Consider the following 13,459-nt stretch of genomic DNA (forward strand, 5'->3'; position numbering starts at 1 on the left):
AAAGCGTTTTACAAAAAACTCTGTAAACCATTTTTTAATTAACCCTGAAACATGAACAAAATATTTTTTGTGGTTTAGTGCTGGAATATTCCAGGCCAACGGCAATGAAATTGCAAAAAAAAAGGAAAAAAAACCAAAACAAAAATAGAGTCTGGTTTGTGTAGCTGATTGTGTATTCTTTGGATTGCTTATTACTTTAGACAAGAGAACTGTCTCTTTACCAAGAAATCTCTGAAGAAAAGCTACTGGATTGCTTTGGGATAAAATCCCATGTTGTGATGTCAACAAAACCAAGAGACACATCTCAAAACCACAAAATTCTTAAAATTCCTATAAGAGTTTTATAATAAATATATGCCTACTAATTTACTATAGAAATAATGCTGTAGGTAGCTAGATTATGGTAAAACTATTGCATGAATATTATAGAAGAGAAAAATAGATTTGTTCAGAATTGCTGTGCAGCACTAGATAAATCAAAGTAGTAGCTAGCTATGTTTTATAAGGGTTGCTAATTTAGCTAGCTAGGTCACTGTTACAAAAGTTAAACTATTTAGCTAGCTACCAAGTAGATGAATCTTCTACTGATTTTACAGAAACCATATCATATCCTGTTCTCTTGCATTTATGTTGATTACTGGCTCACACATACATGGATGAATTATATATTGCTGCTGTCAGTATCAGCCATTGTCGTGCAACCTAGCCCTAGCGGTAAAGTAGCATCTTGCCATAAATGGCCTGCTCATGATTGCATCCCAATGGCCAGCGAGTTAACCACGGATCTAAGAGCGCTGGATTATAGATTATAGATCAGTGCTTAGAACCCAAAAGGGAGTGCAGGGAAAGAAGACAGTGCTCAAAGGCTGCTGGGGTAGTAAAATAAATTTTTGTCATTTGTATTAGCTGTTTGATGTCTAATAGAGGACTGCGTCCACTTGCTCAGTACTTGTGTTATCTACTAAATGAAAAACCATAACAAACATCTTTGGACAAATTCTATATGCCTTATCAGAATCGTCAAAGTACTCAAGAAGAAAAAGAAGCAGTAAAGATAGAGAAGCAATTAAAATTTCCATGCCATACTTTTGATATGTTGACGGTCAAATACATGTCAGTATGCCAAACATTACATTTGTGCAAGATAACCTGAATGATTTTGGAGTTTATTTTGGAGTATGCCCTTGTTTTCCTTAGCTATCATTTTAAGTTGGTTTCATAATCCACTTTCTGTTGAAACATAAAATTGTTTAAATATATATATATATATATATATATATATATATATATATATATATATATATATAAGTGTGTGTGTGTGTGTGTGTGTGTGTGTGTGTGTGTGTGTGCGCGTGTAAAAATGTCAGAACTCTCTTTTAAGCAGTTCATTTTCATGACCTTAATCTGCTTCTCCTGCTGAGGTAAATTGTTAATCGTGCAAATCTTCCCCTGTTTGTGAGCCACTGAGTCAAATGTGTTCACTGCACATTTAACTAATTAAAAATTCCAGTAAAGGTAGCCAACCAGTACTAAATCCTCACAAAAGCAGTCATGGCAACCACATCTAACCAAAGAGGCTGTTGCCATGACAATAATTACAGCACCTTCCAAGTGGGGTGATGAAAGGAAAGAGCATGGAGGGTGTGCATGCGTGTATGTGGGAGATGCAGATTTTAGGCTCAATGGAACTTGAGCACAGAGAGTGATAATTTCTTTATTTTTAAAACATTGTGGATTTTTTATAAATCAAATCAAAATCTTTGGTTTAAGACCAAAAATAAAGTACCTGCACAATACCTTTGCGCCTAAAATAATTCTTTACGGCATGCACTTTTTACGTTACCATTGCCTTGGATTAACATTTTCTGTGCTGGAAGGACCCACTATGTTTTGTTTGCATTAATAAAATGTACCAACTTTAATGCCCATGATTTTTTTCCAAAAATGTTTTAGGAAAGGTTTGTTCATTTGGAGCTGTGCTAATATCCTATAATGTGGGGAAGTAGAAATTTGGAGGGCTTGAAGGCATTAATAGATATGGGGAGTGGTCTCTATGTTCAGACACCCTCAGGTCTCTTCAATGGAATTAATGAGCCCCTCTCTTATTTGCTACACAATCCTTTTTATTGCCCCCACACAAACACACAAACACACACAGAGAGACGGATAACTCTGGGCTTAGCATGAATCTCCGGGAGGTAAGGCAAATATAGCGCCACAGATTGACTAAGGAGACAAATGCAACCTTTGTTAAATCAAGTAAATAATGTTATTTTGATGAGAAATGCACTCTTAATATTTTGTAGAAGGAAGTTTGAATGAAGTGGGTTTTTTTAGTAAGAGGAAGCTGTTGAAAAGCTTTGTCTGGGTCTATTGTAGAAGCACTAACTTTTTGCTTAAAGATTGCATGTACTCCTAGAAATTTTCAGTAGGAAAACCTCACAGAGTAAGTCCTTTGGGACCTATGTCCCAAAAATTGGAAAAAACAAAAAAACAAAAAAACAAAACCAAAGACTCAAGCCAGTTCATTTCATTTTTTACTTCTTTCTTTTCATAGTTAAGTCAGTTTATGTTCCTTATCTGAGTCAGAAAATTATTACATTTTTAAAAATTCACCTTGTAAAGCAAAATATAAAGCTTTTTATACTGTCTGATGTAATGCTCAGGGAAATTAACATAAATACCCAATTATTTTCTAGCCTTTTCTTTGTATTTTATTTTTCGTTAAGCAAGATTTCAGATTTGCATGGCTTGGCAAAACCTGATGATTAATTATTAGACTATTCGAGTATGCTCTAAGAATACTACAATTCTGATATGTCATAACATAAATAAATTAATAAAGCATTTTGGTACTTTGCTTATTATGCATTGGTCCTTTAAAATGTATATTTCATTTGAATGGCAATCACATCACAGTAATATTTCCTTTTACCAATGGTTGCTTGTTATCTGATCTTGAGATTAATCTCAGATATCCAACTGAAGATCAGATAGAAAACATTGTGGACCATCTTGGATTATGGTGTACTAAGTGTGGGATAAGACCTTCATGCCTGATTTACTCATAATTGTATACCTGCACTTTTACAGATCATAAATATTCATAGCCCATAAACTGTCTATGAAAAATCATTTACTAATTTTCAGGGATTTAGTAAAGAAAACTAGATTGAAAAACCTTTCTCAGTTTCATTTTGTAAAAAGACATATTGGCAGATATGTTCCAGATTGTATAGACAGAGTAATACATTGCTATTTGGTCTACCTGTAAGTTGTCTACACTGAAGAAATTACTAGCATTGAGAAGGTGAACAAAACATCTTACCATTTCATGTCAGTGTATTAAATACTGTCATACTATAACAATGATACGGTTACAATATATCAGTGTTTGTGTAATATAAAGTGTTACCCTGCATGGCACTACTTCTGGGTTTTAAGGATTTAAATAGTCTTTTAAAAATTACATTAAATTAAATGTTCAGTTATCATTGTTGTTGCCTAATTTAGGACTAACCCTAACCTTAAAAAAAATTTCATAAAAAAGTACTACATAAAAGCTTTATAATTCTTATGGTGCTACTTAATCTTAATTTGCTATTATCAATCTCATTGTTATGTATCTAATGTCCCGCGTTCTATTGCCCTTCCCTACATTAATGTCCTCTTTCTTCCTCTCTCTTAACCTTACGCACCTTAACCTTCATGAACTAGGAGGTCAGAAGCCGTCAGTTTTGGCGGGGCATGCTGGCTGAGATCCTAGGCTCTCTGGTCTTCGTGTCAGCTGTGTTGGGCTCTTCAGTGCCAGGTCCTGGGGGCAATTCCTCCGGGCCCCTTTACCCGGCACTAGCTGCAGGCATGGCAGCAGTGGGCCTGGGACACTGTTTTGGAGAGATCAGCGGGGCTCAGGTTAGGAGTTGAAACAACTGCTGCTCCACTAGCGATTTGCATGAGTGATTTCTAGTAGGGTTCTTGGTCTCATACTGACTCACTCTTCTTTGACTTTAGGTGAACCCTGCTGTAACTTTGGCTTTATTGGCTACAAGGAGACTGGACACATTAAGGGCTGTGGTCTATGTCATTGCGCAATGCTTAGGAGCCACTCTAGGGGCTGGGATGCTCTACTTGGTCCTGCCCCTGAAATCCACAGCTGAGGTCTTTGTCAACAAGGTATGGATCTAAGGTTCAGAAAGAGGGTTTAGTGCTATTTAAAGGTTCCCAGTACAACCCTTATTGACTCTAGGCAAAACCATTATCTTTTTCTGTTTACATATAAGATGAGTATGCTAACCAGGGTTTAAATACATTAATTGGATTATTTGGATCAAGTGTTGGCAGCTAGACTAGAACTGAAGTCTGGAATGGAAGGTATACTTAAGGATTGGATAATGAGTTTATGGTATATATACATTACTATGAGGATCATTAAAATTATAATATATTCTGAAACACTAATCCATGAACTGTTTCTAAACCTAATTGATATGTTACATTGTTCCTTATTAAATTAGTGACTATCACTAGCCAGACTCTGCCCCTCCTTGCACTCCCAACACTGCTCACATGGACTCCACTTCCCATGATCTTCGTTAGATATGTTCGTTCTTAGTCCTGTTTACTGACATCACCTATTGTTAATTCCATTGTGTGATTGTTTTTGTATTTAAACCACCTTTGCCTGTGATAATGATATTGAGCCATTCTCTGGTTTCTCTGGTTTTGGACTTGTTCACTTTGTCTCTGGTTTTCCTCTTTTGCATTGCTTGTTCCTGTTTAGCCTGCCTGGTTATTTTTCTCCCTTTTGGTATTTACCCTTGCCTATTTTATGAATTACATCTCTAGATTGCCCTGCTGGATTTGTTATTATAGTTATTGTTGCATTTAACCAGCTTTCAACTGTTCATTTGCCTGCCTGAAGTAACATGCCCAATTAATTCCCTCTTGAAACACACACACCACAGGTACCCATAGAGGTGAACGCAGGGCAGGCTCTGGGGACAGAGATGCTGGCCACCTTCCAGCTGGTCTTCACCATCTTCTCTGTGGAAGATCAGCGGAGGCGAGAGGGGAGTGAACCCGGCAACCTGGCTATTGGCTGCTCCCTGTCTGCTGGCATTTTTACAGCTGTGAGTGAAGTGCTGACATTCTTGCCATATTTCTGCACACATTCATACATGCATTCCTGAAAGTGAGTTTGGGAATGTTCGGTACACAGGGTAGAATTTCTGGAGGCAGCATGAACCCTGCTCGTTCTCTTGGACCTGCCATTATAGTTGGGTTCTGGGAACATCACTGGGTGAGTCAATCATGTAAATTTAGTCATAATTTTTATTATATATGTGAATGGCCAAGCTTCCTTTATTTTATTCATCTGCACTCATTCTTCACCACACAGGTGTACTGGATAGGGCCGGTGCTGGGTGCAGTTCTGGCAGGTGTGTCTCATGATTTCTTTTTTGCTCCAACCACCTCAAGGCAGAAGCTGGTGGCATGTCTCACTTGTAAAGACATCGAAATAGTGGAGACTGCCAGTGTGTCTCGCTCCTCTCTGTCCACTGTCACACAGACAGCTATGAGGGCCAAGCAGACCAACAAACTTGAACACAACTGAACCATGTGACATGCTCACTGATTGGGAACACTGCCATTTCTTCAAGGGTCAATGAATTGTAAATTAGCTCTTGTCATTGTACCTTTTTGAATTAGATAGTGTCAAAATAAATGTAAAAACATTTACATGAAGAGTTCCTAAAACATGAAGAGTAAAGATTTAAAGCCTTATGAATGTTTAGATTACAGTTCTGTTCTGTAACCACTGTGTGGGCAGTGTATTTATTTTCATATGAAATTATTCTTTAAGATGTTTTCTGTTCATTGTTGAGTGACTTACTAAAAACTAAAGTATAAAGAGTACTGTATTCATTATTTTTTACAATTATATAGATAAACAGAATTATTTTTAAGATGTTCTTTTTGTAAAAACTAAAAATATTTTGGGTCTATACATAAAACATGGGGTTGTATGGATGTCAATGCTACTTTGAAGCATGAAACATTTAGATTATTTATTTTAACCCCTGTAAGGTATTTACCACCGGCAAATAGTGTAAGTAGCTAGAAAAGGCTGGATTGAAAGACAGCACGGAAGCACTATTCAGGGCATCACAGAAAGAAGCTCTGAATACAAAATGAATAGACTCTAGTATCTACCGTGCCAGGCAGATGCAGGCTGCTCAAAGATGCCTCTGAAACAATCCAGCACCTAATAGTGGGATTCAAGATGCTATCAGACAGAGCATACATGGAAGGCCATACCCAAGTAGCTGGCATAGTATACAGAAACATCTGTGCCGAGTATGGGCTAGACGTTCCGAGGTCAAAGTGGGATACACCCCCAAAGGTGGTGGAGAATGACCATGCTAAGATCCTGTGGCACTTCCAGATAGACTCTCAAAATGGTAATGGATAACCAACTGGATACAGTAGTGGTGGGTAAACAGCAGAAGAGGGCCATAGTGAGAGATGTAGCAATCCCAAATGATAGAAACATAGGAATAAGGAACATGAAATGTTTGAGGAATACGGAAAGCCCATAATCCCACACTGCGCACGGACTGAGATGTTGTAGACTGAACTTCTCACAAAGAGTCAAATTTAAATGTAATCTTATGTTGTCATTTTCATTAAGGAAACAACATTTGATCGAACAAATGAAGCAATTTGAAGCAATATGAATATATTACATCATATAACTGCCATTTTTCTCCTTTCACTGCAAAAGCCCTTAAATAACACACACCTTTGTTGTGCACACACCTTTTTTCTGACTCCACTGTGTACCTCTGCTGTTAAATAAGGGATGTACCTGACTAAGCTTCGTAACTCAGGATGGAACTAGGGTTTATTTGATCTGGGAGGTGCCCCCTTGCACTTCTTCCTGAGGGATTATGTCATCATGCTGGAGCCTCAGGCTTTTATAAATACCTCCTGTGGCCCCTCTACAACCTGTCAAACTAGATCTTCTCACCACAGGCGGGACATGCACTGTTTTTTTTCTTCTCTGTGTCTTCTACTGGAGTCAAACCATAAAACCTGTAGCTTTTCCCCTAGCATCAATGTCCAGCCCCCCTGACAAACTGTCTAATCCTCTCCATGCCCAATCAGGCACTTGCCTCATGTCTCTTTGACAAGCACAGTGTTGTGCAGGTGAAGAGCTTACATGTGAGTGACTACGTATGACTACATGTGTAGATAACGTCTCTACGCATATGAGTCGTTTTAATCCACATTTTTCTCTTTCTTCATTTCTCCATATCATGTCTTTGTTTTAACCTCCTCTGGCCAGAAAAATATAAGCGTGATCAACTTCAACCAGTTTGTTGTCACCTCAGCAAAATTTGTTGTTTTCTGACCCCTCATGATGGTGGAGCTCCATTCAATGATGTTCTGGTAAGCAGTGTTCACCGACTTTTTTAGAAACCTGATGCCATGTGTTCTTCGGCATGGGCACTGCATTGCGCTGGATCTCTGGATCCCTATCATGCCCTTCATGCTGCCATCTGCTTCGGTTTCACTGCGGCCACACTCATCAAGCAGACACATCAACCCGTCTGTCACCTTGACCTGCCTAGACACCTCCCAGCTTTCTCTGCCCTGTGCTGTGTTCTGCATGTGTGCCCAGAGCCTGGGCACTGTGGGAGGTGCTACTGCTCTCTATGGAGGCACACCCGGCAACACGAGAGGCACGATGGCTCTTAACACAGTAAGCAAAGGCACTAGGAGAATTAAGTACAGCGCTGAATCATGCGCTGAATCCTGTTAACAACAAATTTTTCTTACAAAATTAATACATAATTCATAATATCACAGGCACCGCCGAAGCACTTAAACATTTAAACACTGAAATATTGATTACAAGCCTTGATCATAGTTCCAGTTATCATTCTGCTGAGCATGTTTTCATGATAAATGTTCAGCAGCCATTACTAACGTTGGACTCCTGTCATTGGGTATATAACATATCTTATGCTATTGATGAATTTGATTAATTTTATTAGTCAGAAACTCGTTTTATCTAGACTTAGAGGAAATTCTCTAAAAAAACTCCCCACATTTTTTATTCTTACAGTGCAAAATAATTTAATAACTAAAAATTAAAAACAAAAATATATTTTGTGAATCCATCATATGTCTGTGGTGTTGATAAAAGCGAATGATAACAAGGTATTGGAGGAATACACAATTTGTTTTTGATACAATGTTCCGTTCCTTCCCACAGCTGCAGTCTGGAATCACCATGAACATGGCCAGCACATGAGGTCTTCCTCATGCAGCCGTGGATCTGCATCTTTGCCGTGGCTGATGAGAGAAGAAGTGGGCGTGTTGGCTCAGCCGCTCTATCCATCGCTTTTTCTGTCACTGTGGATCACCTGATGGGAGTGAGAAAGAGAGAGAGACTCAGAGAGAGAGAGAGAGAGAGAGAGAGATAGATAGATAAAAAATATGAAAGAATGTGAGGTACCAGATGTTTTCTAGAGTAAAAACTCTTACTCTTTGCCTAGAGGCATGATTCCAGCTAGGTCCTTTTCCCCTGCTCTTCTCATGAGGAATTTTGTGAACCACTGGGTAAGTGAGAGAAAGTTTCTGCAATGTTTTTTTTTCTGCAGCATTACTTCATGTACAACATGCACACGTGTGGGTATTTGTGTGTGTTTCATTGTAGGTGTACTGGGTGGGGCCCATGTCTGGTGGAGCTATGTGTGCTTTCTGCTATAATTTCATGCTATTTCTCAGAATATTTCTCTGCCTTTCTGAGAAGGCAGATGACTCCCAGAGAGTGAGAATCAGCCAGAGACCCATGGGGAGCCCATCGAGCTCAATACTCAAGCACTGCATCAACCAGAGCATCGTGAGCCAATTCTGCTTCCATCATTCTGTGCCACCATCAGCTAACACATGAATTATATTATGATAAAAAATATCCATTACCCAGTATCAAAAACATGAATTAAAGGATTAAAAATAATTTCAAACAGGGAAATATAATTAAATACCTAAACCTATTATTACATATGTACTAAACTCTATATATTTTTGAAATGCAGAGAAAATAGGTGGGCTATGACAAGGATGATGTAGACATAATAATAATAATAATAATAATAATAATAATAATAATAATAATAATTTTGGGAAAGGAAATACTGAAAATAAAAGTAAGCATTAAGCTTGTACATACTAAGCAGTAGTACAAAGTAACAGCCACTAGAGGGTGGTCACAGGCAAAGAATGTATTTTGTATTGATTTATATATATATATATATATATATATATATATATATATATATATATATATATATATATATATATATATATATATATATATATACTCACACACACACACACACAGACAGTGCCTATTATACCATGAAAATAAAAAACATCTTATGTTTTCCAGCTGTGATTACACAGTATCATCTTAATCAACAAAGTGTAAATTAAGCTTTTTAAAATTCTCATAAATTATTATTTGATTAGTCAAATATGTGGTTTTGATAAATAACCAACCCCATAAATTAATCAGACGCAAATAATCACCTTCCAGATCACACACCAGGCTATCTGGCCCACACCTGACATCATTTGTGGTGGTTTTGATTACTTCAGAATTAAACCAGCAGTTCTCTGAGGTTTCCACTAATAATAGTGCATGGTAACGCAAAAATTCACCATGGTTAGAAAGTTAGATTCAAAACGGCTTTGTGATAAGGTTGTGGAAAGGCACAAGTTAAGACAAGGGTGCAAAAAGATTTCAGTGTCTTTAAATATCTCTCTGAGTATCATTCAGAGCATTATCAAGAAGTGTAAAGTGTATGTAACCACTAACCTTTCCAAGATCGGGCCGTCCCTCTAAACTGTATAAGTGAGGCAGGGGGACATTGATCAGGAAAGCTACCAAGAGGCCAATGACAACTTTGATGGACCTACAGGTCTGTATGGCTGAGACTGTTCGGTCTGTCCCTGTGGCAATAATCTCAAGCTTTATGCAAAGCTGGCCTTTACAGTAGGGTGGCAAGGAATAAGCCTATCTGTGAAAACGTACCCCAATTGTCGTTTGCGCTTTGCTAAAAAACACTTCAAGATTCTATTGTCCTGTGGCAAAAGATCAGATGAAACCAAAATTGATCTGTCTGGACTGAAGTACAAGTGGTATGTTTGGCAAAAGTCTAACACAGCACACCACAGAAGATACACCATAGTTACCGTGAAGCACAGTGGTTATATTATGTGGATGTTTCTGGAACTGGGAAATGGTGAGGATTGAAGGGCAAGTGGATACTGCACATGTACATGCAAGGTCTTGATGAAAACATGTTTCCGAGACAGCTGAAGATGGGCAGGAGCTTCACCTTCCAGCATGCCAATGACCCTAAACACACCGCCAAAAAAAAAAAAAAGCAGTCACTTAAGGACAGGAAGATGAATGTCCTTCTATGGCTAAGTCAGAGCCCTGACCTATATCCCATAGAAAATCTGTGGATGAATCTGAAGAGCACAGTGCATTGCCAGTCACCTTAAAGTTTGACTGAATACAAACAATTCTGCGAAGAAGAAAAGGCAATAATCCCCCAATCTAGGTTTGCAAAGCAGGTTGAGACATATACAAACAGACTGATGTTTGTAATTAAAGCAAAAGATGGCTCTACAAAGTAATAAATCAGGGGACTGATCACTTTTCCAAGCCTGTATTTTCTAGTTTTTCATTAAAAAAATTTTTTTTTTCAGAACCATTACCTTTTTTTCTCATTACTTGAATGTTGCACAAGGCAAAAATAAAAATATTGAATAAGACAAAAAAAAAGTGACTGTTTCAAAGGGGTATGAAGATTTTCTATAGGCACTGTATACAGCATCTTTAGAGTCACAGCCACATTCAGAGAAATAAGAAATAAGATTGGGAATTAAGTAATCCTCAGTAGAACTGCTTGCGTATCTATACCAATGGACAAAAGTATCTGACAGATAAAAGCAGTAGTGGCTGCAATCATTAAATTTGAAGTTTGTACTTATTTATTTATTTATTGCATATTTCCTCAGACTGCATGCCTTTTATCTATAGTGTTGCAATGTTAGGTATACTATAAAAAAATAATAACATTCATAAAAGAGTGGGTAGTCTGAGATCTTTAAGCCATGGTGAGACATTTGCTATATCCTGTGTAAATCTCATTTAGTATACATTGCTACATATTTACAAGAAGTTGTGCCTGAGACTTGTTGGGCTAAAGCAGCTTGCCAACATGTACCCCAGCCCTGTAAAATCATGCCAAACAAAACCATCAGTCTGCTACAAAGGCTCTGCTATGACTTGCTATACTAACTCGGTGTATTGCTTGAGAGAGAAAGGCATGGGGAGAGAGTACTAGAGGTAGAGGGAGCTCAGTGTTTGCGAAGCAGAGATAAAGAAGCACACAGGAAGCCTCACTTGTCAACCTGTTGTTAATTGACTTGTTGAGTGAAAAAGAGTGACACCAAACAGTGCGAATGCATCTAATGTTAAAAACACTACCACTGTGTCCAATTTTGATTTGTATGTAATTAGTATTGTCTACTTTAGATTGATATATCAATATCTGTGCCAGATACTTTTATCTAACGTAAATCCATGCGTTCTTCTGAGGCACTAGTAAAAATATTGTAAATCCATGCGTTCTTCTGAGGCACTAGTATAAATATTGAATTGTTTATCTGCTTTTAAAACAAAGCTTCTTACAGATAGTAATGCAGAACGTTTCAAAACTCCCTTTACAACTTTTATGGGGACTTACTAGTGCTAGTAATACTTACTCTTGTCAGTAGGTAACTATAGAAGAGATTATAAGACTATTATAGGTAAGAGAATCAATTAGTCTTTATTAAAAAGAAAGCAGTGTCTGCTAGCAGTTTGTGTTACTGGTAAGATTGAGAAGGAATGGCAAAGTTGACTTTCATATTACTGTGGAAGTTCTATATTGAAAATATCCCATGTTTTTTGCTAGTAAGGACTTTGTTTTTTAAAGTTAACCCAAGAGGATTTGCCTGTCTGCTTCTTTTGACTTCTGATGGTTACTTTTTGTCCAGTTGTTTGGAGACAAGAGTCTTTTCACATCTATAGCTTATATAATCACCTAGCTTTTAACTTTCAGGAATTCTATGACTGATATGCCAGTGAAATGTTTTCCACTTAGCCTAAATGTAATCAGTCAGCAAATACATGTGTTGTGTCTGACATTTCTTTTATTAATTTAGTTTTGCACTGGATCAATAAAGCTAAAGTAGCAAACAAATACTGGAAGCCATTTCACCAAAAATCTTTTCTGTAAATAAATGTCTAAATCTTCACTGACCTGTCTGCCCCTACATTCAGTTCTTACGTAGTCACACAGACTTGACAATGTGGTTTATGTCAGATTTACGTAAAGTTGAACAAGACTACCCTACGGCCTGTAGCCGAATGCTGTAACACCCTGATGTAAAGCAAACTTTGCATTTAAACCTTTGTTTAGACCACTCTCACAAGTCAGTTATTTATCATTGTAACAACATATGTCCTTTCACACACACTCCTACAGGCTAAAGTGGGTGTGCTTTGCTAGTTCATTGCGCTCTTAAATTGGTATTTGTTCCAGTCCAGACTGGAATTTTATAACCTTATACCTTTATAAGGTTTTCCTATAAATGGGTGTCATCAGTTTATACATGATGAGTGGAGGGAATCTTCACAGGAAAATGTCCACTGTTCTCTTCAATGAAATCTTAATGTTAAGCTTAATGTAGTATTAATATTATATTAAGGTTTTAATGCAGTTGTTTATGTGACATCACTTTTTCATAATTTGCTGCCCAAGCTTTGTTGATCAGTTTTTATATCACTCTATACATTATGTTTACTTCATTAGCAAGTAAAGGTGAATCATAAAAGACAATGCAATTCAATGAAATAACATAGATTTCTTTTTTAAATTTGACATTGTGGGTTCATAGCTTTAATTGTTCATATTTTAGTGTCACTAAAATTAAATTTCTTTTAATGTGCTTTTTCTTCAACCAGAATTTCTTAATACCTTATGATATAGATGCTGTAAAAATTACTATGCTTGTCTCTATAACTGTTTGAGCTAATTTTGTTCATTGCTTTAAAAGGACAGATCAGCAACTAAGAACCAAGCAAAGGAATTTTATGCTAAACAAAATAAAATTTCAAAGCAATCCATAATGTATCATTGGTTTCTGTCATATAAATATTAAAACAATTTATTTTCAGTCCACAGTGGATCTAGCAAGAACTATCTATGTTGGCAGCAATTTATTAGGTGTACAGCTAACAAAAACACAAACTTCATTAGTGTACACTACCTTAACCTTATAAAAGACTTATTAATGCACTCCTTCACTCTAGACCATCTGGGACTACATA

General features: G+C 37.2%; 2 protein-coding genes across 3 annotated transcripts; both read left to right on the plus strand.

Annotated features, from left to right (window-relative positions):
- The first annotated feature begins 2,141 nt into the window (after positions 1–2,141).
- Positions 2,142–5,913, plus strand: LOC113591474 (aquaporin-4). Of its 2 annotated transcripts, none has more exons than XM_027031974.2 (6): positions 2,142–2,198; positions 3,718–3,912; positions 4,012–4,173; positions 4,965–5,129; positions 5,219–5,299; positions 5,399–5,913. In XM_027031974.2, the coding sequence occupies exons 1-6, from the start codon at positions 2,184–2,186 to the stop codon at positions 5,612–5,614; spliced, it is 834 nt and encodes a 277-aa protein (XP_026887775.2). In that variant the 5' UTR covers positions 2,142–2,183; the 3' UTR covers positions 5,615–5,913. The 2 variants fall into 2 exon arrangements, with proteins under 2 accessions (XP_026887775.2, XP_026887776.2); XM_027031975.2 differs by having other exon boundaries at positions 2,177–2,198; positions 3,721–3,912.
- Positions 5,914–7,423: 1,510 nt separating this feature from the next.
- mipb (major intrinsic protein of lens fiber b) lies at positions 7,424–8,955 on the plus strand. The gene is given in 9 exon segments (XM_035522661.1): positions 7,424–7,489; positions 7,491–7,535; positions 7,537–7,598; positions 7,600–7,765; positions 8,282–8,316; positions 8,318–8,441; positions 8,539–8,628; positions 8,726–8,816; positions 8,819–8,955. Coding segments are annotated over 9 exon segments (816 nt in total).
- The last annotated feature ends 4,504 nt before the right edge of the window (positions 8,956–13,459 follow it).

Source organism: Electrophorus electricus, chromosome 24 (assembly GCF_013358815.1).
Source record: "Electrophorus electricus isolate fEleEle1 chromosome 24, fEleEle1.pri, whole genome shotgun sequence".
NCBI classification, from domain to species: Eukaryota; Metazoa; Chordata; class Actinopteri; order Gymnotiformes; family Gymnotidae; genus Electrophorus; species Electrophorus electricus.